Genomic DNA, 22,997 nt, shown 5'->3' with positions numbered 1-22,997 from the left:
AATGTGGACTTTGGAGTGAGACCTGGAGTACTTTTTAACCACTCTGAGACAGTTAAATGTCCTGAGGCTCCAGTTTCTTCATTTGTTAAGGCAGAAGAACCCTGTGAGGGTTGTGAGGATAAAATGAGATAATCCATTCAATGCATCAAACATAGAAGATTTCAATTACTATCAATATGCTCCCCCCTTTCCCTTATTTATTTATTTATTTATTTATTTATTTATGGCTGCCGTTGGGTCTTTGTTGCTGCTCACGGGCTTTCTCTAGTTGCAGCGAGCGGGGGCTACTCTTCATTGTGGTGGCTTCTCTTGTTGTGGAGCACGGGCTCTAGGCGCACGGGCTTCAGTAGTTGTGGCACATGGGCTCAGTAGTTGTGGTTCGCGGGCTCTAGAGCGCAGGCTCAGTAGCTGTGGCGCAGCGGCTTAGTTGCTCCACGGCATGTGGGATCTTCCCGGACCAGGGCTTATGTCTCCTGCCTTGCCAGGCGGATTCTTAACCACTGAGCCACCAGGGAAGCACCCCCACCCCCTTTCCCTTTCAAATAGATATGTTGGTTAGTTGGAAGAATTCACCAAGGCGGATTGGGGGAAAGCCATATATAGATGTGTGAATAACAGTTTTTTAATACAAATGTGTGTTTTTAAAAGCCTAATAAGGCACAGTAATATTTATGAAAAAGAGGCATTTTAGTCCTCTTGTCAAACTTTGTATCCTGAAGCAGTCACTTTTCCTTTCCTGGACCTCTTGTTTCTTAATCCATAAAATAAGAATTGGGCTGATGTCCTCCTGGGTCTCTCTTAGCTCCAGGATTTTGAGACTCCTGATGTTAGAAAACAGAATGTGTTGTGAACCCTTTTCCCAGGTTTCCTATCCTTGAGCATTCTTAGTCAAAGGATTTTGAGAGTGGCAGCTTTCTACAGTTCACTGTCCTGTCGTCATTTGGTCGCTGGTAAGGAGTGAAGGAGTTAGAAGTTTAGTCAAATACAGTCAGGGGTTACTGAGTGAGGAGGTGGTTTTGATTTTACACCATCCCCGGGACCCAAAACAGTGCCTTCTTCGTAGTATGCCTTCCCTGTTGCGAGTGGATGAATATTAATCTCCTGAATATCCATGGATGCTGCAAGAAAGATGGGTTCACCCCATTGCAGAACCTTTCAGGGCAGCCTTAGCTAGAGGACCAATTAAACATGCAGCTGCCAGCAATGAAAAATCATCTTGATTGTAGGCTATAAGCCGTCAACTGTGCCACAGATCCTCCTGCTTAGCTGAGTGGTGGTAGTGTCACCTGGGCTTCACCAATTATTTTGTAATTAGGCATCCCATCAAATTAGAATGCATCACCTTTCAGATTGAGGGATTTGATTCAGTTTTCTGAGTTTTACTGAATTTGGGATTGACACTAAGATCCCAGCAACCTATCCAAAGTCACCAGCATTCTTGATTATACAGAATATTTCTAGTATAAAGCCTACAGCACTAATCAATGAAATATAGGGATTACATTATAAAGAGCCAGTCAAATCTGCATAAAGGAAGAATATTCAGAGAAACTCTTAATATCAGTCTCTGGGATCTCTGTTTCCCCATCTACAAAATGAGTAGGTGGGGCTAGGTAATCTCTAAGGATCCTTCCAGCTACAGGAGGTTGCCATTTTATGAAATATTGCCTGATATAAATGACAGGAGAAGGAAATAGTAGCCCAGCTGCAAAATCTGTGATTTAAAATGAACTGCTTTAGATCCTCTGCACGTGTATGTACAAATGTACACATGTATACATGGTTAAAATAGATATAAGCTTTCCAATAGCAGTCACAAGAAGGTTTGATTGAGGAAACAAAAGGCCAGAACTTGCTTGCTATTTCTGTAGTGGGATCCTAGGCCCACTAAGAACAATATGTGGTTATTTAAGCCCTCTTCTCATGTATAGACTTCCTTAGTCTTATTTCCAGTCATTGGTTCAATGGAAGAAAAAAACGTTTTGTATAAAACAGTGGTTCTATAAAATTAAAATTTGCCAAGAAAGTCTTTTTAAGCAAAAATTGGGGAGCCCCACAACTTCAGTTCAGTGTTTGAATACTCAGCTGATCAGCAGAACTTTTATGGATTTGTTTGCTTTCTCTAACACCATTTCTATGCAAGGGTTCATTCATTTACTGGATAAATATTTATTGTGTAGCTACTCTGAGCCCGGCACTAGGGCTTCTGCAGTGAATAGCATCGGCATGGTCCCTGCCCTTGTGGAACTTATACTGTAGTAGGGGAGGCAGACATTAAGCAAAAATGACAAAAGTACATGCTTACAAATGTGGCAAATGCTTTGAATAAAAAATAAAGGTTATGATGAGAAACAGTAGGGGTATTTAACTTCAATTGTGGTGTCAGGGAAGGAATTTTAAAACTAAAACCTGAAGGATAAGTTACTTAGTTACTTAGAGAGTCAGAGGGAAGAGGATTCCAGACAAAGGAAATGGTAACTGGGAAGAGCTTGGCATGTTAGAACTAAAAGAAAGCCAAGTGGCTTGACCACAGTGAGCAAGGGTTCCGGAAGAGTGCCTTGCAGTAAACCTGCAGAGTTAGGAAGGGGCCAGATGATGCAGGGGCTGAGAAAGAAGTCCTCAAAAGGATTTCTACCTTAAGAGCCGTAAGAAGCTATTGAAAGATTTTAAGTAGGGGAGTGAAATGATTTCATTTACGTTTTTTAAAAGATGACTCTCAGCTTAAAGATAGAGAAAACTGGTTCACACTGACAGTAAACATTCTCAACATTATCCGGGGTTTATAAATCTCAGATTTCTTTTGTCTTATATTTGTTAGTTCATATTATAATTGACGTGGAATACAGAAAACACAGAATGGTTTGCAACTTACAAAAAAAAATCACACTGGCTACTGTGTTTAGAGTGGATTGCAGGGGATCAAGGACAGAGTAAAGAAGCCTGCTAGATTACTGCAATTGTTCAGGTGGCTTGGACTAGAGAGATGTCAGTGGATTTGAAGACAATTGGATGGATCTAAGATACAGTTTGGAGGCAGAATCAATAAGACCTGATAATGGCTTTCATATTGGGAGGGAGTGAGGGGGAGTTATCAAGGATGGCTTCTGGTTCTGGTTTGCACAACTGAGTGGATGGGTGTTGGAGGGTGGAGGGAACAAAAAGTACTCATTAAACCGAGAAGGCATCTTGAGACCGATAAAGGAGGCAGGTAGCTCCATATAATCAATGGATCAGTTTATTGTAGGGTAACTTACAGTCAGGGTGGGATCAGACAGACAACAACTCGAAGCATTTGCAGCTGCACTCTGCACCACCCAGGGGGCCACTGGGACAATTCTACAGTTAACCTAGGGTCTGGGGTTTATGGGGTGGGGGCAGCAGGTGCTTGGAAACAGGACGTGCATTCCTAAGTCAAGATTTATGAATGGGTACTAGTCTGATGGGCGCCAGGAATATATGTCAGCGAAGGTTTTCATCATTGTTTGGGGACTAACAAAACATAGGGGCTACTGGGTCCTGATGATTATTAAACAATATCTATTATCTACAAAGCCCGTGACAACAGAGAAGTGATTTACTGTACGGTACAGTCCTGGGTTGGGTCTGCAAAAGGACAGGAGAAGCTCTAAGGGCCCAAAATGGCGTCACTTATGCTCACAGCCATACAATGGGGGCAGTAGTAAATTGCTTAGGGAAGAACAGATTTGGGGGAGAGGAAATTAGCAGGTTCTATTTTGGAATGGTTAAGTTCAAGATGCCTGTGATTCATTTGTATGGCAATATTAAGCAAGTAGTTGGATATCCAGATTTGAAATTCAGAAGATATATATGAATTTTAGAGTGATGAGCATTTATCATGGTGAATATTTACAGCCATAGGAATGGATAGAATTGCCTAGAGGAGAGTGTGGAATGAGAAGAGGGCTCAGGACTGACATGCTACTCTTATCCCTACCCCCAAAGGCTAACATTTGGAGATCTAGAAGAGGAAGAGGGCAAAGGACATCAAAAAAGGATCAGTCAGGATGCAAACTGGGAGACTGTGGTGTTACCAAAGATAAAAGCATTTGAAGAAGTTCTTCGGGAAGTTTTCTGTTTTCTATCCCTGTTGCATCTTACAGCCTTGCAGTAATTTTTACTAGTGTTCTGCTCTGGGAAATGTCTGCCAGCACTGGTTAGTTAATAACATGGCACAGTCCCATTGAAATAGTAAGGAGTAGGAATTTAATGTATCTTAAAAGCACTGGTTTTGTACAACAACTTTACTTGGGAGTTGAGAGAAAGGAGCAAGTGTTTTCAAATTTACTTTCTTTAACATTTCTCTTCACTGGTGTTCAATATAAGTATTTAAACAGTACTTAGTATCTAGAGGCACTTTCATATATTTTTAAACTTCTGAGGAAAAAAATGAGACAAATACCCATTCCCTGTCAACTTAATCCATAGAGTGGACATGGGAAATGAAGTAACCTCTAATGCTTCTATGTGAAATGTTCACGAACAAAGTAAATCCAAATTTTAAGAAAAGAATTCGCTCTGTTATATGAAAGAGATTGTTAAGCTATTTAAATTTTATTTTTGCTTTTCTGTGTCATTTACATCGATAGCCAGTAGAGCTTCTTGCCAGAAGAGGAGGTATTCTCTGTGTTGCCCAATACATTAGGCCCTAGCCACACGTGGCTGTTGACCCGATGAAATGTGGCTAGTGTGCTTGAGGAACTGAATTTCTAGTTAAAGAGCCACAGGTAGCTGCTGTTGGCTACCATATTGGCACAACAGAGAAAAAATTAAATGTCAGTCATAGCATGAGACAGGATTTAATTACTGAGTAAAAGGGGGCTCTTCGGTGTGGACTTGACATCTTCTCTCTGTACCTTAGGCATTTCTGCTTTCTTTGCCTTTCCAGCCCCTGCCCCACAGCCATTTTGTTGCACTCAAGCAGCTTAAGCCATAGGAGTTGTTTTTCCCCCCTCTGCTCTGATTTTTCTGCAGTGAAAACATCTTTAACACAAAATAGAATCATAGCACTTGCGTTCTCTGGGAACCATGCTGTCGGAGTAACAGTCATTTTTAGCTGAACTGCCTTGTAGTGTTGCCTAACAAAATATGGTGTAATCGGATTATAGTGTAAAATGAAGCCCACTGGTGAGTACCTGTATAACCTTCCTTTTTCAGTGTTCCCTGGAACCTTTCCTCCCTGGTGACTCACTTGTTCAGCCACAGACCACTCTTGCTAGAATCAGTTTCCTAATCCTAGTGTGATCTGTGGTCTCACATAGGCCAAAATTAGTCTTACCCAAACTTATAATTTTCTTTTACATTTATTTTTGTCCTCTTCGATTTTCTGTCATTCTTTGGCTTTAATTGGCTCACCTGTCTCACTGAAACTGAGGGAACTTTTTATGGAAGAGAAAAGAATGGAAATAGATCTAGACTAGTGGAAATATGGCTCATTTTATCCTCTGATAATTGAGAGAAATCTGATCTTAGGGACAAATATTTATCTCATTCTTTTCCTTAATACCATTAGAGTGGCAAAAGTACTGTTCTCTTGTGACTCTTTGTTTCCTTTTAGAAAGTTCCAAGTAGTAATGGACCTTGACTGCATTAGAAAGAAACATTCACATTGCTTGTTACACTTGTTCATATTGTTTTAAAATTCCATTGTTTCATGGTGAACATGGATATATAGTATCATTGTTTTAAAAATATTTTATGTATACCTGCATCTTACTCAGAGTAGGTGTCTGAAGTTGTTAAGGACATCTCCCAGTATTACTGGCCCATTCCCCTTTGTAATCAGAGGAATACTATTTCAAGATTATTGGCCATGTGTGGTCTCTGGCCTTGGAACAGAATGGAGTTAAATAGCCACAGGGGAATTAAGCTATGAGGTTGGTGTTCTTCACACTATTAATATGTTTTGGCTAATTGAGTTATTAGTCCAAGTCAGAGAAGAGCATTGCATGTATCAGTGGTCAATTAAAGCTATTCCCCAAGGTATTTTTAATCTTAAATACTAGTCAGTCTTCCCTTTTAGGACTGATATGCATCACACTTTCATGATATCTTGAGGCTGGTGCTGCTTTTATTCTCTATAGCTTTTTGCATTAAAAATTAAGAAGATTAAAAAACAAAAACAAACCATGAGTCACTGGGTTAAATGCCTAAGTAGTGCTGTAACTCTCTGTAATTACTTGTCCGTAAGAGAATGTATGTATTGAAATATGAAACCACATGTTTCCTTGATACTTTCCCGTACAAATGGCTTGTTTTCTCTTGTTATTCCTGGCCCTTCCTTGTTAAATCATAAATCTCCCAAGAATAACCAGTCACTGTGTGGTGTAGAGGATCTCATTGCCTTTAGATTAAATCTTCTTTGGCTTACAATTATCTAGATGTTTCAGAAAGAACAGGTGGATCCTCTTCAGATGAAACTACAGCAGGTGAATGGACTCGGCCAGGGCTTGATCCAGAGTGCCGGAAAAAACTGTGATGTGCAGGGTTTGGAACATGACATGGAAGAGATCAACGCTCGGTGGAACACATTGAATAAAAAGGTGAGTGTACTGGGAATGGAGGGCAGAGAAAAGAGACATTGCAATCTCTGGTTTCCCTGGCACCTGAATGCAAATAAAAATTTGCAGTTCCAATCTGTAGTTACAAAAAGGGGTGAGTAGTCATTTAAAAGCTCTCTCCTTTCTCGTAATGAACCTCCATGTCTGTGATACAGGTTGCACAAAGAATCGCACAACTCCAGGAGGCTTTGTTGCATTGTGGGAAGTTCCAAGATGCCTTGGAGCCATTGCTCAGCTGGTTGGCAGACACTGAGGAGCTCATAGCCAATCAGAAACCCCCATCTGCTGAGTATAAAGTGGTGAAAGCACAGATCCAAGAACAGAAGGTAAGTGAGAGTGTTGGGGCAGTGAACTGTAGGAGCCGTAGGGAATGACAGACAACACATTTGCTTATGGTTTCAGGAGCATATTCAGGAGTTTTAGTAGAATCCTAACCTACCTTGTGTGATCCAGAAAAGAAAGATGGAAATTGATTTTCATCATCTTACTTTATAATCTCCTAGACTACCATGACATGTATTGAACTGAACAATTTTGCTTGTTCACTTATCCTATTTCAGTGTTTCAGTCACCACTTTATCTTAAGAGGTTTTTAGTGTTTTTTGGGTCAGCAATATTTAAATAATGTATATCATGTATAAGGTTCTACCTATATATGTATATATTTTTGGTTGAATTTCCATTTCAGTGCCTTTTTCTCCTGGTTCAAACTAAGTTCCCTATCAGTCACATAATGATAGTCACTGCTCCATTTAAAAACCTAAGTGTATGAAAAGTTTATATGGGTGGTAGGAATTATATCTCATGTTTTTGCCTCAGGCTGAAAAAAAAAAAGCTTCATTATTCAATTAAACTTAGGGCTCAGTGGGGTGAGGTTTTGGATTTTGTTTGTTTTCCTTGTTTCAGATTTTAAAGTGACCCCATGTTATCACTTTTCATTCCTTTTAAACATGTACATCAGTTGCTCCAGCGGCTCCTAGATGATCGAAAGGCCACAGTAGACATGCTTCAAGCAGAAGGAGGCAGAATAGCCCAGTCAGCTGAGCGGGCTGATAGAGAGAAGATCACTGGGCAGTTGGAGAGTCTTGAAAGTAGATGGACAGGACTACTCAGCAAGGCAGCAGCCAGGTAAAGCCACTGGGGTTTTGAGGAATATAGGTCAGAGGCGGTTTCTGACTTGTATCACTGAGGTGCTCTAAAAGCCCCTGGATGATTCATACAGTGCTTTGGTAGGTGTTTAACGGCTTTTATCTTGAAGAGAGATAAGTTTTTAGAGATGATCCTCATAACCAGAGTAACTCAGGAAATGAGCCTCAGCTACTCCATAAATTTCTGAGACCTGGAAGACTCATTGCTCTTTGGTGGTGTTCTGTTGCAATATAATCTTGGTTCCAAACAGCAGACGCAGACTCTTACAATCCAGCCAAGTTATTTTCTGAGTTTTGGAAACAGATTTTTTCCATTCATATTTATAAATAATGTTTTCAATACTTGGAATTGAAATTTATCATGTTCTTTTCTGTTAGCTTATCCTAATATTAGATGTTCTTACATCTAGGAGCTAGTCTGTGGTTCTGTTAAATGAGCATTCAAGAGATGCATGGACTTTCTTCACTAAATGGCCACAAGACAGGCAGTATACTTTTCTCCTCCAAGGAAGTGCTTTCTCTTTCCATAGCTGTAAGTTAGCCCAGTGTCACTTGAGCTTAATAAGTCACACCATGTCTTTACTTTTAGCTTATACTGTTCTCAGTTTTAAAAATAAATGATAACTAATCAGAAATCAGTATGAGAGTTGTAGAGTTGATCATTTATTATCTAGGTAGCCACGGGCAGTCTTCAGATAACCCCCTCTTCAGTCTCTTTACTTCTACCCATCCATGGCTTGCTTATTTCTTATCTGAGCTACAAAGTATTTGCTGGCTCCACGTTAGTGGGAGAAACAAATGAAAGAATTCAACTTATTTTCATTTCCAAATTGCACCACTTTTCTTCTGTCTCTCCATCCATTTCCCCTAATAGCACCATTAACCTTCCAGTTTCCTAGGCTTAAAACCTCAACCTCATTTTTTACCCTTTTTTTCCCCCCTGCTTTGTGTCCCATATCTATCAGGATGCTAAATTCTGTCCATTTTACTTCTACAGTGTCTTTCCTCTCCGTCCCTTTCTCTAATTCCCACTCGCCTCAGTTCATGACTTACAAACTCTCACTTGGGCTAGTTCCCATGAGGTAGCTTACCTGAGGTAGCCTCCTAACTAATCATCACTCTACTGCTGCTTACTTACCCTCAGGCCTTCCCCTCTTTGCACGCTCAGAGACATTTAATGATTCCCTGTTGCCTATAAAATAAAGTCTCTTTAATCCAACATTCAAAGCCCTCTACTGTTTGGCCCTAACCTACCTTTCTTAGTTTCCACTATTCTCATTCCTTTTGGGCACAGTAAACCGTATTCGGTTCTTCAGTATCTTCTGTCAGTTCCCTAATTCTGTCTTTGCTGATGGTGTTGCATCTTCCATGAAATACTTCTGTTCATCTCCCCTGCTTTTATGAAGGTTTTCTTTATTCCCCAAGCATAAAACAATTTCACTTTCCTCTTAACTGCCATAACTCATCATCTGTACCTTGTATTATGGTCATTATTTTATGTACTTATCTCCTAGGTCCTTAAGCTCACTAAAGTCATGGTTTGTTCCTAATGTATCTTTTTTATGACTCTTTCCTTCTACCCTACTTGCTTCCATCCTCCTAGTCTAACACAGTTTCTGAGCCAATATTTTAAAGAGAAATACCAAGAGCAGCGTCATTTGTTGTAGACATCCTAAAGACTTTTGTTTAGATTCTTTAATATTGGATTTTTGATGCCTCTAAATTATTTTTTAGCTCTTCTCTTTGCTACCCCAAATCCTATTACATTGATTTCTTCAAACTTTCAGATTCCAAAATCAGAGATGAGTCAGAAAGACATAGAAATTAGGGGCAATTTTTTTAAGAATGAAATTTTTTAAATTTAGAATTTAAAAAAGAATAGATACATGTATATGTATAACTGAATCACTTTGTTGTACACCTGAAACTAACACAACATTGTTACTCAACTATACTCCAGTATAAAATATAATATTTTATTCTTTTTTTAAAAAAAGAATAAAATCTATAAGCAGGTCATTAACCAATTAAAATAATCCACCAAGCAATATTTAAAAAATGAAATTCTTGATTAATAATATTTAAGATTATATATTTTAGTTGTATTATTAATTCAAGATGTATTTTGCAAGTTGACATAAACTAAGAAAGGAAATTCTATACTGTATATTGACATTTAAAAATAGCATCTAGAAATACATTTTTCTTTATGCTCGAGCATAATTAAATTTCCAGATAATTAAGATCGCAGATCTTTATATTAAATCATTTCGTATTAAGATAAGTTTGTCCAGAGTAGGTGTTCAGTGAAGGTTTTCTGAAATAAAAGTCACATGCTTCCAGGGCCTTTTCAGATGACATAGCACTGAGTCTGTTTTTAATGCTCCAGTGTCATCGTCATGGCCTTTGATTGTTAATCTGGGTGCTCATGCAGTTCTGCGGTGGTTTTTCTGTCTGTTGCTTATTAGGCTGCCTCCAGCATTCAGGCTTCCTCTCTCCTTTTGTAATTTGCTGATTTTAATCTACAGGGTATTTGAAATCCAAGCTAAGTGTGGATGTTACATTAAATAAGAATTAAGATTCCAGATTTAAGATTCCAGTTATAAAGTCCATAGATCTTTTGGCTGCTGTTTGCCTTGGCAAATTCAGCTAGTTTGAGGTCATTTTTTGCCTTGAATCAGAATTCAGAGTTATGCTCTGGGGCTTGAAATTACTAGAAGCCTGACTGGATTGGGGGAGATAGGAAGGGAGGTTCTCATTCATAGCTTGGTCTGCCTTTGCTTTTCAAATGCTCTCTCTTCCCTTCACTCACAAGTGAAGGTAGCCGTGATGGGGAAAGAAAAATGAAAACTGACGATTTTTTTTTTTACTCCTTGAAACTTTATTTTGATCACATTTACAGAGGATGCACGTGCCACATCCAATAGGAGAAAGAGTAGTAGAAGGTCTGATTATAATCCTCATTGTACTATTGCTACCCAGTGGCTGACCTGGACAGATCTTTCTTTAAGCCTTCAGGGTTGGTTTTCTCTTTTGTAATAGTGGGATAATTCTGCCTACCTTACAAGGGCATGACAGAATCAAAATAAGGTACTGCTTACGAAAGCCTTTAAAACAGCAAAGTGCTGTTTATGTGTGTTCTGTTTACTATTGATATTTCAAATGTGCCTCATTAAGATTGGTCTTTTACTGAATATAGTACTATTATCAGTCTTAATGTGACTTTTTGCCTGAGCAGCTTGTTCTATATATTTGTGTAGGCAAAAACAGCTGGAAGATATCCTGGTTCTGGCCAAACAATTCCATGAGACAGCTGAGCCTATTTCTGACTTCTTATCTGTCACAGAGAAAAAGCTCGCTAACTCAGAACCTGTTGGCACTCAGACTGCCAAAATACAGCAGCAGATTGTTCGGCACAAGGTAGGAAGTAGTTATGGTAAATGAAAACACAGAACTGGAACCAGAAATCCTAGAAAACTGCCTGCAGCATTCTAGAAGATGTGTTTTGTGGGGGTTTTTTAATAAGTTTAATTTAAAATATGGTCCAGTTATTAATTGGACTAGTCACATTCTTGAAGTAAAAATAGAAATGGACTAATAGGCTGCTATCAGGAAAAACAGCTTTTGTTCTGTTTTTATGTTATTTTTGCCCTTCAGTAGGTGAACTTTTATATTATTATTTATTATATCATTTGTGATTCATTGTTTCATGTCTACTTTTCATTTATTTTGTTTCTGTTATTCATTTTTTCCATCTGGATTTCCAGGCTCTGGAGGAAGAAATAGAAAGCCATGCAACAGATGTGCACCAGGCAGTCAAAATTGGGCAGTCCCTCTCCTCCCTGACATGTTCTGCAGAGCAGGGTGTACTGTGTGAAAAGCTAGACTCATTGCAGGCCCGATTCAGTGAGATTCAAGACCGGTGCTGTCGGAAAGCAGCCCTGCTTGAACAAGCACTGTCTAACGCTAGGCTGTTCGGGGAGGATGAGGTGGAGGTGCTCAACTGGCTGGCTGAGGTTGAGGACAAGCTCAGTTCAGTGTTCGTAAAGGATTACAGACAGGATGTCCTGCAGAAGCAGCATGCTGACCACCTGGTATTCATGTTTTCCATTCTTACTGATTATGTTACTAAGTTATTTTGTAATTTTGATTCATGTTTCTCTTCATTTCTCTCTCTTTTTTTAAATTCCAAACATTTCGACTTTATTTTATACACAAGTGCATAGTTACAGACTGGGCTAATCTATTTTTTGATGATTTGCACGGAAATGCTTGTACTTAACACACTGAATCAATAATTCTAGAAGATGGTCCAGAATGTAATCAGGCCATCTCAATTCCAACTCATGTTTTACGTCATTAAGGAATGTATCATTCAGTTTCCACTTGAGCGATTATGTGAAAGAGAATGTACTGTAACAAAACCAGATTACCTAAATAGTAGTGCCTAGGGTTTTTTAATGTTTCTAGAATTTATATACTCAAATTCCAGGGATTCTGTGTCATCTGAGTAGAAACAACAATTTGCCCCTTTTCGTTTTCGTTTTTGTGACATTTCCTTGGGGATGGTAAAAATCGGCAAAGCAGTGTTTTGGTTTTAATAATCTTAGATTCTTCTGCTTCGTTGACTTCAGATATTGACAGTTTTTAACCAGGATCCTGATATAAGTCAGCCCGTTCTTGCTGACTTTCTTCTGTTGAACTTTCTGCCTTATTCTTTATTTTGGACATAGACATTTTTGCTGAATTCTACTTCTACCTTTCTTGGGTTCACGTTTGGTACCAATAGATTAGTAAAGTGGATTTAGTCCTAAATCTCTTCTCATCAAAGGAAAGTTTGCCTGTAAGTAGCTGATTTCATTGTTTTGAGTAATTAAAGAAGGGGGTAACCAAAGAGAAAATGAAGGAATCAAATATCTCATGTTTAAACTAAACTGATATTCATCTCTTTACTTTAAATTTGGTCTCTTAAAGGGCTCACATTTCTTTCCCTTTGTTGTGCCATAGTTTTAGGATTAATGGTATTCTTTCCTTTCAGGCGTTAAATGAAGAAATTGTTAATAGAAAGAAGAATGTAGATCAAGCTATTAAAAACGGCCAGGCTCTTCTAAAACAAACCACAGGTACTTTGAAAAGTGCATCTCTTAGCACCTCTGTGGTCCCACAGACAATTACATCAGCACCCTGCAGTAGCCACTTCTCTTTGCAGATAGGAGGAGCTTAGTACTCACCGATTGTATTACCATGTGCTCCCAGGTGACTGGCAGCTTGGGTTCCTATTTCCTGCTCAATCTTCTGAAAACTAAAACACTGTGTTGTCTCAGATCTGGTTATAGATGAAGGCTCCCCCTGCCCTCCAATATGAATGCCAGCATTTACTGAAAGGTGCTGGGAATGTCTAGGAACACCTGCAGTCAAACTCAGATCTTAATAATCTCAGAAGTCACTTCTTTTATTGATTGAAGGTGTATTTCCCACCTCCCTTAGTGTGGGATGCTAGGTGAAATCACTGCCATAGGGAGAGAGCATCTATAAAAGTTAAGCTCTGATTTGAAGAAAGGGAGGTTAAGAGGGCTCCCTCATATCCTATTAAATGTGAATAATTGTGTGCTGTCTCCCACAGGTGAAGAGGTATTGCTTATCCAAGAGAAACTGGATGGCATAAAGACTCGCTACGCAGACATCACACTCACTAGCTCCAAGGCCCTCAGAACCTTAGAGCAAGCTCGGCAGCTGGCCGCCAAGTTCCAGTCTACGTATGAGGAGCTGACCTGGTGGCTGAGGGAGGTGGAGGAGGAGCTGGCAGCCAGTGGAGGACAGTCTCCCACAGGGGAGCAAATACCCCAGTTTCAGCAAAGGCAGAAGGTGAGCTGTCATTTCACACTGTAAAGGGAAAAAAATTTTCCTCTTAGAATCCTTAAGTTCAAATTCATGTGTTTAATACCAACTATCTATACCTTAAATGTAAACCAAAAATTTCTGCCTGCCTCGTTTTTTGTTTATTCTTGGAAAATAAAATTCGATATAAAGACCTATATAAGAGCACTTGTTATGGTCTGAAGAAGAAAAAAGATTGACTCTCAAAACCCTAGGAAGGGCTTCCTTGGTGGCGCAGTGGTTAAGAATCCACCTGCCAATGCAGGGGACACGGGTTCGAGCGCCGGTCCAAGAAGATCCCACATGCCGTGGAGCAGCTAAGCCCACAACTGCTGAGCCTGTGTGCCACAACTACTGAAGCTCGCGCACCTAGAGCCTGTGCTCTGCAACAAGAGAAGCCACCGCAGTGAGAAGCCCGCGCACCACAACAAAGAGTAGCCCCCGCTCACTGCAACTAGAGAAAGCCTGCGCGCAGCAATGAGGACCCAACACAGCCAAAAATAAATAAATAAAATTAATTTAAAAAAAAAAAAAAACCCTAAGAAGCTTGCTTTGTATGCAACATTTTAGAATTTACTGTCATAGTTTATTCTCTAAAAGGGTACTTCATGGTTATGTTTGATTCTCCTGCAGGATCTAGTGCAGTTCTAGATGCGCAGAAATACTGTGTAGGTACTTGTTGAGGTTAAATACCTATGATTAAAGCATTATTTATCATTTCTACTGAAGTAAGGAGAAAAAAAGCAAAAAGCACCATTCATGTTACCCAGAGACAGTCTGGCTCGAGAAGTCTTGCAGACAGTTCTAAGCGGCTAAGCCTAAAGTCAGGCTGTGGAGTGATTGAAAAATCTGAGACAAGAAAAAAAATTAAAAAAATAAGTGAAGGAAGGAGGTCAGAGCCCTGCTGGGATGTGTGGTAGAGAGAGCACTTTCCACCCAGCACAGCTGCTAATGTGCTTAATTTAGCAAGGAATGGCCTGAAAACTTTTTTTCCCTCTTTAGGAGCTAAAGAAGGAGGTCATGGAGCACAGGCTGGTGTTGGACACAGTGAATGAGGTGAGCCGTGCTCTCTTAGAGCTGGTGCCCTGGAGAGCCAGAGAAGGGCTGGATAAACTTGTGTCTGATGCCAATGAGCAGTACAAGCTGGTCAGTGACACTGTTGGACAAAGGGTGGATGAAATCGATGCTGCTATTCAGAGATCACAACAGGTAATCTTTATAGACACCTCTGCATTAATATTTTAGGCAGCGTGAAGTACAGAACTATGACCCACATAAATACGGGCTCAGGAATAGGAATAAATGAGATCAAGCTAAATCTGATGCGACGAATCATTTCAGTGGTGGGAACTGATTAGGTAAAGGGTATGTGAGGATGGATCTAGGTTTGACCAAAAATACTTGACCCCTTTGAGCAGAAAAGAACTTGGAGAAGAGAGTGTGTGAGCCCTCCTTGCTACTGCCCTGCTAAGAGGCAGATGGTGATGGGGGTAGATAATATCTAGATCCAAAAGGTCCAAGTGCATCACAATCTTAGTTTGACATAATCAGCTGTTTTAGCATTAGATGGAAAAGGGGACAGAACCAAGAACTATAATTACTATCAAATATGCTAACCAAAATAGCAGAGCCATCCAAAATAGAACCCTCCCAAGTAAACACAGGTGTCATATTTCCCTCAATCCTTTTTCCTTCCTACTTTCTGGGAAAAGTTATTTGCTTTTCTTTGTAGCTGGATATGCACCTATTAATGTGCCATGGTGCAAAAAATAAATTAATATAACATGACTCCTTGAGTTCGTAGTGATAAGCAAATGCTTTCTGAACCACAGAGAAGTTTGCTCTGATGCCAAGTGCATCCCTGTTGTGTCTTAATTAATATCCCTCATCTTGGCCAGATATTTCAGTATGAAATTTATCATGCTTGGGAGTTCACTTTCCTTTAAATATTAGTGTAATTTGGCAACGTTGACGAGGAAGAGATAAAAGATTGAGGGACCTCATTAAACAATGGTCGAATAGAACATGTTCTTAGGTTTTGTATTTGTTGATGTCATTGCATACGTTATTGCATTCCATTTAAAGGTTTGGTGTTCTTCTGGGGTCTTAGGCTTCTTCAGCTGAGCAAGTACTTCAAGTTAACTTGACTCAGCCATCTGCCGCCATGTTAGTTTGTATTTAAACACATGACTACTACTGTTTAGAGCACGGGTAGGAAAGAGGATTGGCAGAAAAAGAGCACAGCCTCATAGAAGTACTCTCATTAGGAAGTGTATTTCTTTTGAAGAGTCTTGGTTTCCATGGTGGTTTCTAGCTGTAGAACCACTAACTGGGTTCTGTAACGTCTTTCTAAAGCAGTTGAAATAGGATCAACTCATATTTGTTGAAGTATAATCAACTCTAAATTGTCTGCATCTTGATTTGTGATCTTATGAAATTCTCACCAATTTTGGCTTTACTTTGTGAGATGTAAACCGTATTACTGAAAATCTAGGCCTGTCTGTGTTGAATAAATCAGAATTCTCAGAAGGAGGACGTTGGCTGTAATATGTCCATTTTTCTTCAATATGTCTGTTAGTATGAGCAAGCTGCTGATGCAGAGCTAGCTTGGGTTGCTGAAACAAAACGGAAACTGATGGCGCTGGGTCCAATCCGCCTGGAACAGGACCAGACCACAGCTCAGCTGCAGGTACAGAAGGTAAGTCACGTATTCACTGTGTCCTGAGCTAGAAGAATCATCAGTCGCTTAAGAGTGACTAGCAGAGAGTTTCTGACTATCCCAAGTAAAGTAGAATGAGTCAGTGTCATGATGGTGGATAGAGACTAATTATATAAATATTTGGTTAGGATGAGGAAGAGATTTTTTGCTTTGTGAAAAGGGTAGAAATAGGCCCATTAATCCAGGAAAGAGTAGTTAGCAATTTTCTTCCTGGTTTTCAGGAGGGCAGATATTCTTGTAAGCTATTAAAAGATAAGCATTGAAGATGTGTGGATAGGCAAAGTGTCAAACTTTATAAGAACAGTTTTTGATGTGGCTTTTTTAAAGCAAAGAATTTTTCATAGGGTATGTCTAACTTTTCACTAACACAGGCTCGGGCTTCTTGTATTTCTTGACTTAACAATAGTTTACTTTTCAAAGGCTTTCTCCATTGACATCATTCGACACAAAGATTCCATGGATGAACTATTCAGTCATCGTGGTGAAATCTTTGGCACATGTGGGGAGGAGCAAAAAGCTATATTACAGGTAAACTGCATTTATTTATTCACCATATTGTTCTTATCTTGATCATGGTGAATTAGAAGTACAATTGTGAAATGATAGTTTAAGAAGTTTTTTTTCCCCTCTCTTACTGGTAGTGATATTTAAGTCCAGCTTGATGTTCTGGGGCATTCAGACTCCTAACCCTGTGTTCACAGATGTCTAAACAGCCATACTGTATAATGTGAAATACACTGCAAATCCATTTTCTTTATAACAGAGGAATTGCTACTCATCCTCAGTTCATAATGAGTTATCTTTGAGTTACCTTTCCAGGTAGATAGATCTTTCAGAACTGTACAGATACTAATTTCTGCTTCAGGTCCTTCTAAAAAATCATTACCCATTTCTAAAAGAATTGGCCAACAGAGTCCATTTGTACACCAGTTTTGTTTTTTATAAAGGGTATGGGTAACCACTGTTTCCTCAGAAGTCTTCATAAATTGAGCTACTCATCCTAAAAATATAAAGCATAAATGCCAGGTTTGTGGAGACATTTATCAGAGAGAAAAAGACAAATGAAACTTGATGAGCAAATACCCATCTTAGCCCCTGAGAGATTCAGTCAAACTGGCCTATTACAATACTGCTGTATCTAAAGTTGTAAAAGGTGTTCACTAAAAGGTTAATTTTGGTGTGTTGTGCTTGTGCTATTTTACTGTTTGTGAAACTACTTTCATATTTTAAAGATTATAAAATTATGCATATGTATGATAGAAAAATTCAGTTAAGTATAAAGAAAATAAAAATCACTTGTAATCTTACTAGATTAATCCATATTTTTTAGCATTTTAGTGTGTATTCCTTTAAACTTTTTAGTGTGTATATATATACCTATATATACTTACATTTTTACTTTAAAGAAGGGTTCATCATGATAATAATGCTTACACTTTTTTTGTTGTTCACAGGAAAAGACAGAGTCTCTAATACAACAATACGAAGCCATTAGTCTGCTCAATTCAGAGCGTTACGCCCGCCTAGAACGGGCACAGGTCTTGGTGAACCAGTTTTGGGAAACATATGAGGAGCTCAGCCCCTGGATTGAGGAAACTCGGACACTAATAGCACAGTTACCTCCTCCGGCTATTGATCATGAGCAGCTCAGGCAGCAACAGGAGGAAATGAGGGTAAGGAGCATGCCGAGTTTTATTTAATCACAGAACTGAAAATGGGCTCTACAATTTATTCAAAAACAGCCTATTTATTAGTACCTACTGAGTATAAGTAAATGTTATGAAATTAATTCTTAACCAGTTAGAATTTTTTTGCACAGTAAAAATACATATCTGAATTATTTCCTGTGTCCTTTAATATGAATCAGTTAAAGAATAAGATTATGGAGATGTCAGGAACCTGGGTATTGCAGAAGTAAACAAAGCACCACGTAAAAATCAAGGGAGTTTAAAATCTTCCCAGTGACAGTGGGGTGTTATTAGACTTGGTTGTGGTTGGGTGACCCTTTCCTTGTGGTTAGGCCCTAGCTGGAGTGAGAGCCTCCACTCAGGAATGTCAGAAAGCATTTGCTGCCTAGAGTTGAGATGAAAGGGAAATTTGTAGACACTTCAGCTGATGCTGTTACCATTAAAGATAGTTTTTTTAATGTTTATTTTATTTGTGGTATATGACTCGTGCTTATTGCATTCTCTGTATTCCTGTAAGAGGAAGGATGTAAACTGGAAGTAGCCAGCAGTAAAGTCAAGGAGCGGTTGGATTACCAGAAATGTTGCTGTTTGTAGCTGGTCATGCTTAGTGTCTCCCAGTCTGGGCAGGGAGACAGACATGAAATCACGCAAACTACAGTAGAGTACAGAGGAGTATTTACACGTACAGAAGACGGTGGAATACATTTGTATTGGAGGGTGAGAGTGAGAGAGGATTTCTGGGAAGCTTCCTGGTATAAGAAGGCTCATTTTATTTTAACCCATATTTCTTTGCATAGCAACTAAGGGAATCCATTGCTGAACACAAACCTCATATCGATAAGCTGCTAAAGATAGGCCCTCAACTAAAGGAGTTAAACCCTGAAGAGGGGGAAATGGTGCAAGAAAAATACCGGAAAGCAGAAAATACGTATGCCCAAATTAAAGAGGAGGTGCGCCAGCGGGCCCTGGCTCTGGACGAGGCTATTTCCCAGTCAGCTCAGGTATGTGTGTGTTTCTTAAACTCATATAACCTTCAACTGTCCTTTAGTCTAAGCAAGAGACTCTGTATCAGTATGCCCCTATGCTCAGGAATGTCCAGACTAGTATGTTGGTGATACAGTATCAAGAGACTGGGAGCCTTTGCCTGTCTGCATTTTTATTCCAGGGAGCATTGGTTATACTGACAACTATAAGGAGGGTGAAATGCATCTTGGCTGGTATATATTGCCTGTTGATGGTTTCCTTGAAAATTTATTTTGTGATAATCCTTTAGCAGGGATGATTTTGGGTAAATTCATCTTGAAGCAACAAATGCCTGAAGAAGTCAAATTCCTACTGGGCCTGTTGCTTTCGAGATTTAGACAGCACATTCGTTTTCCTATTCAAGAGGCCACCAGCTAGCTCCTAGTTCAGAGAAAGATGCTTGATTAGGGAGAAGGTGGAGTCAAGGAGAAACAAACCACCAGCAGTGGAGTTTAAAGCATGTAACTACATACTTTCCAACTAATATATTACTGTTATGTCTGGGTAATTTATTCCTATGTTTAGTCAATATTCTTGGTTAATATTTGTACTTACTCAAGTTTTTCCCCCCCCACCTTCCGTCCCATCTCTCACTCACATTGTGGAATGTGTTACTTTGTGTTGTTGCTGCCTGCTCCTGTCTTCCCCACATCGTCACATTTCATTGTTGTGTTGACCGCGCCCACCATTACAGATTACAGAGGTAAGGTACCCACCCCCTTGGGATTAGGGTGTTCTTATGAAGCTGAGAATTGAGAGGATTATCTATAAGGAAATTTCCCTTAACTTTAGTGGAATAAATTTTATTAATGCAGTTTTTTATGCCAGTTTCATTTGGGGCAGAACCTAGAAGTGAGGGAGTGATGGGAAGGGATTTTGTTTGTATACCATGTTATTTCCTATAGGACATTTAACAGTTGGTAAGCGTTATTAATGAATCCAGAGTTGGCTTTAGGGGGCAGACTTGTCTGTTTTGCTCCCTTTTGTCCCCTCTCTGCTTCATATTACAAATTGAAATTTTACAATTATAGACATGTTGTTCAAAGTACCAGAAAAGTGGAAAGGGCAGTAGTTCTCTAAGGTTAGATTTGGCCTTCCCTAATTATCTTCCATCATGCCGACATTTTAGTTTCTTACTGTTACACTGGTGGGTTGTCAAATTGCATGCCATGATACTTTTAAACTCCAAGTCATGTAGCATATTGAGTTCCCCATCCATTTATACAGTTGGTGGAGGGCATCTAACTTCTTGGTCTACTCTGTTGCATGCAACTGTCATCTGAGATGCTGACACACTGACTCTCACTGGTTTCATAGTCTTGTCCCTTTTTCATCACGTTAGTTGGAATAGGGGAAGTATTGTGGCAGCATTAAGGATTTTAGTTGATTTTTCGTATAGTAAGTAATAGCTTTTTGATTCTTAAACATTTACTTTTTCTGATGGGCCAGCTCTGGTGTACTATGCCCAAAAGAGTTTCTTAGCCAAACCCAACACTTGACAGCCATGGGGCTAAGGCTGAGCATAGGTTTTTATCCTAAACAGTAGTAGATTTATACACTGGCCTTAATCCCTAACATTTACCCCAGAAGTGTGATGAAGTACTCCTGTGATGGCTAATGGTCCAACATTTGTTTAGTTCCATGATAAAATTGAGCCCATGTTGGAGACTCTGGAGAATCTTTCCTCTCGCCTGCGTATGCCACCACTGATCCCTGCTGAAGTAGACAAGATCAGAGAGTGCATCAGTGACAACAAGAGTGCCACCGTGGAGCTGGAAAAACTGCAGCCATCCTTTGAGGCCCTGAAGCGCCGTGGAGAAGAGCTCATTGGGCGATCTCAGGGAGCTGACAAGGATCTGGCTGCAAAAGGTGCTTGATTAATCTAATCATTTTTAAAAAGTCGATAGAATAAATTCTAGGCTGTGGTTACCTCCAGCATCCCACCAGATGTACTTCGTTGAATGCAAAGGCAGTGCCTAAGTAATGAGTATTCCATGAAGTCATTTAGAATTCAGAACACATCTCCCCATTGAAATAAGGTTACAATTGGTAGTTAGATTCCCAGACCAGGAAACAAATGCTCCTTTACCTCCTAATATGAGGAAACTGCAGTACCAGTAGTGGGTAGAACATAACTAGCTTTTATAACACTTTCCATGGGAAACATAGCAGGTTCAACACAGAACACTGCAAACAGAGTTCTCATTCCAGCTCCTTTGTAAGTATCTTAGCAGTACTTTTATAGTAGATGATAACTCATTTCCAGATTACCTCTGTGATCTCTTTATGTGGGAGACCGACGTAAGTGGAAAATAAGAATATAGAAATAATTAATAATAAAGCTAAGATAGAAAACTGTCCTTCAGTTATACATTTTTAGAGCCTTTTAAGGATAATTTCAGTGAAAATAGGATTAGATCTAATTTCTGATGAGGCTGATTTTAAGTCCTTAGAAAAGGCCTGTTCACTCTTCTGTACCCCTCAGAAATCCAGGACAAATTGGATCAAATGGTATTCTTCTGGGAGGACATCAAAGCTCGGGCTGAAGAGCGAGAAATTAAATTCCTTGATGTCCTTGAACTAGCGGAGAAGTTCTGGTATGATATGGCAGCTCTCCTCACCACCATCAAAGACACCCAGGACATCGTCCATGACTTGGAAAGCCCTGGCATTGACCCATCCATTATCAAACAACAGGTTGAAGCCGCCGAGGTAAGAAACAAAACCCCTTCTCTCATGTGTTTGTCCTCTGGGAAAGCACTGTATCCAAGTATGTTGTGTTAACTGCTTAGCCAGGCTGAGTGCCTTAAAAGTTCTGTTTTTTTTTTTTTAAGTTTAATAGTATGTCTTTACACTAGAAAAAAAACACCTGCTCATTATAGATTTTTCTTTTTTTAATGTACAAGTTTTACCACTTTGTATAGGTACATACACCCTCCACTGGTCGTGATATAGAGCAGATCCATCACACAAAAGTAATTCTGTCATCAATTTTAAACTTAATTCATATTAGTAGCATGTGCTTTAAAAATCCAGTTTTGCTTTCATTTCTGAATTTAGTCCTCTCTTTGGTGTACTTATTTTTTGAGTAAATTTCTTTATTGTAGAAAAATAGAAAGTAGAAAAGAAAATAAATCCTGGACTCATCATCCAGAAATAACAATTGTTACTTTCACATACCTTTTTCTAGTCTTTTTGGGGATCCTAGTTTTTATTAAATGCATTTCTCACCTCATTTTGTCCATTTAGCCCAAGGCAAGACTGTCTTGCTATTCTATATTCTCTCTCTTATCACTCATATCTTTCTTTTATTTCAGCCATTTCCACCTCCCCACCCCTGTCATTGCCAGTCCATGAACCATTTTTTAGGATCTGGCACAGAACTGACTTTCTTTGAGATTATATAGCCTGACATTCCTATTATGCTCATCTCCCAGCTCTTAAATATGTGACTTTTGTACTCTATTATTTTATCCTTGTTAATTTTCTTCTCTGTAATAGACTTCTGGTTGTAGATTATAATCTCCTGGGACCTTTGGTAAATTATTGAAGCTCATTATACCTTTCTCAGGCTGTTTTCTGTATTTATTGTTAATATATAAAAATATATTTGATGTATATATAAGAAAAATAACCAGACTCTGAAGCTTCACTATTTAGATGAGTGAAATATTAAGAACACTGAAAGACTTTAATGAAATTGACTGTTCTGTTCAACATCTGCTATCGATGGGGGTATAAATTACATTTGCAAAGTTTGGGAAGTTCTGTTCTGCTTTCTGTTTTGGCTTATGTTCTGTTCATTTACATGTAGACTATTAAGGAAGAGACAGATGGTCTGCATGAGGAATTGGAGTTTATTCGAATCCTTGGAGCAGATTTGATTTTTGCCTGTGGAGAAACTGAGAAGCCAGAAGTGAAGAAGAGCATTGATGAGGTGTGGAGAAGTGGACAAGGGGTTCAG

The 22,997-nt window shown here is 39.2% G+C and overlaps 1 protein-coding gene across 15 annotated transcripts in view; it reads left to right on the top strand.

Moving 5' to 3' along the window:
• Positions 1-22,997, top strand: part of MACF1 (microtubule actin crosslinking factor 1) — a 346,247-nt gene that overhangs the window by 285,807 nt on the left and 37,443 nt on the right. For all 15 annotated transcript variants that reach the window (XM_082387379.1, XM_082387380.1, XM_082387378.1 and 12 more), the window contains 15 exons: positions 6,399-6,560; positions 6,734-6,904; positions 7,540-7,706; positions 10,987-11,146; positions 11,494-11,820; positions 12,765-12,849; positions 13,350-13,591; positions 14,606-14,812; positions 16,182-16,301; positions 16,743-16,850; positions 17,777-17,995; positions 18,808-19,011; positions 20,671-20,902; positions 21,519-21,745; positions 22,848-22,970. In XM_082387379.1, coding sequence (XP_082243505.1) covers positions 6,399-6,560; positions 6,734-6,904; positions 7,540-7,706; positions 10,987-11,146; positions 11,494-11,820; positions 12,765-12,849; positions 13,350-13,591; positions 14,606-14,812; positions 16,182-16,301; positions 16,743-16,850; positions 17,777-17,995; positions 18,808-19,011; positions 20,671-20,902; positions 21,519-21,745; positions 22,848-22,970 — 2,754 coding nt within the window. The remainder of the gene's footprint in view (positions 1-6,398; positions 6,561-6,733; positions 6,905-7,539; positions 7,707-10,986; positions 11,147-11,493; positions 11,821-12,764; positions 12,850-13,349; positions 13,592-14,605; positions 14,813-16,181; positions 16,302-16,742; positions 16,851-17,776; positions 17,996-18,807; positions 19,012-20,670; positions 20,903-21,518; positions 21,746-22,847; positions 22,971-22,997) is intronic.

The sequence above is a fragment of the Balaenoptera borealis genome, assembly GCF_965194805.1.
Source record: "Balaenoptera borealis genome assembly, chromosome: 1".
In the NCBI taxonomy this organism is placed as follows: domain Eukaryota; kingdom Metazoa; phylum Chordata; class Mammalia; order Artiodactyla; family Balaenopteridae; genus Balaenoptera; species Balaenoptera borealis.
The sequence above is the reverse complement of the archived record's forward strand: the minus strand, read 5'-3'. Positions and strand labels throughout refer to the sequence as shown.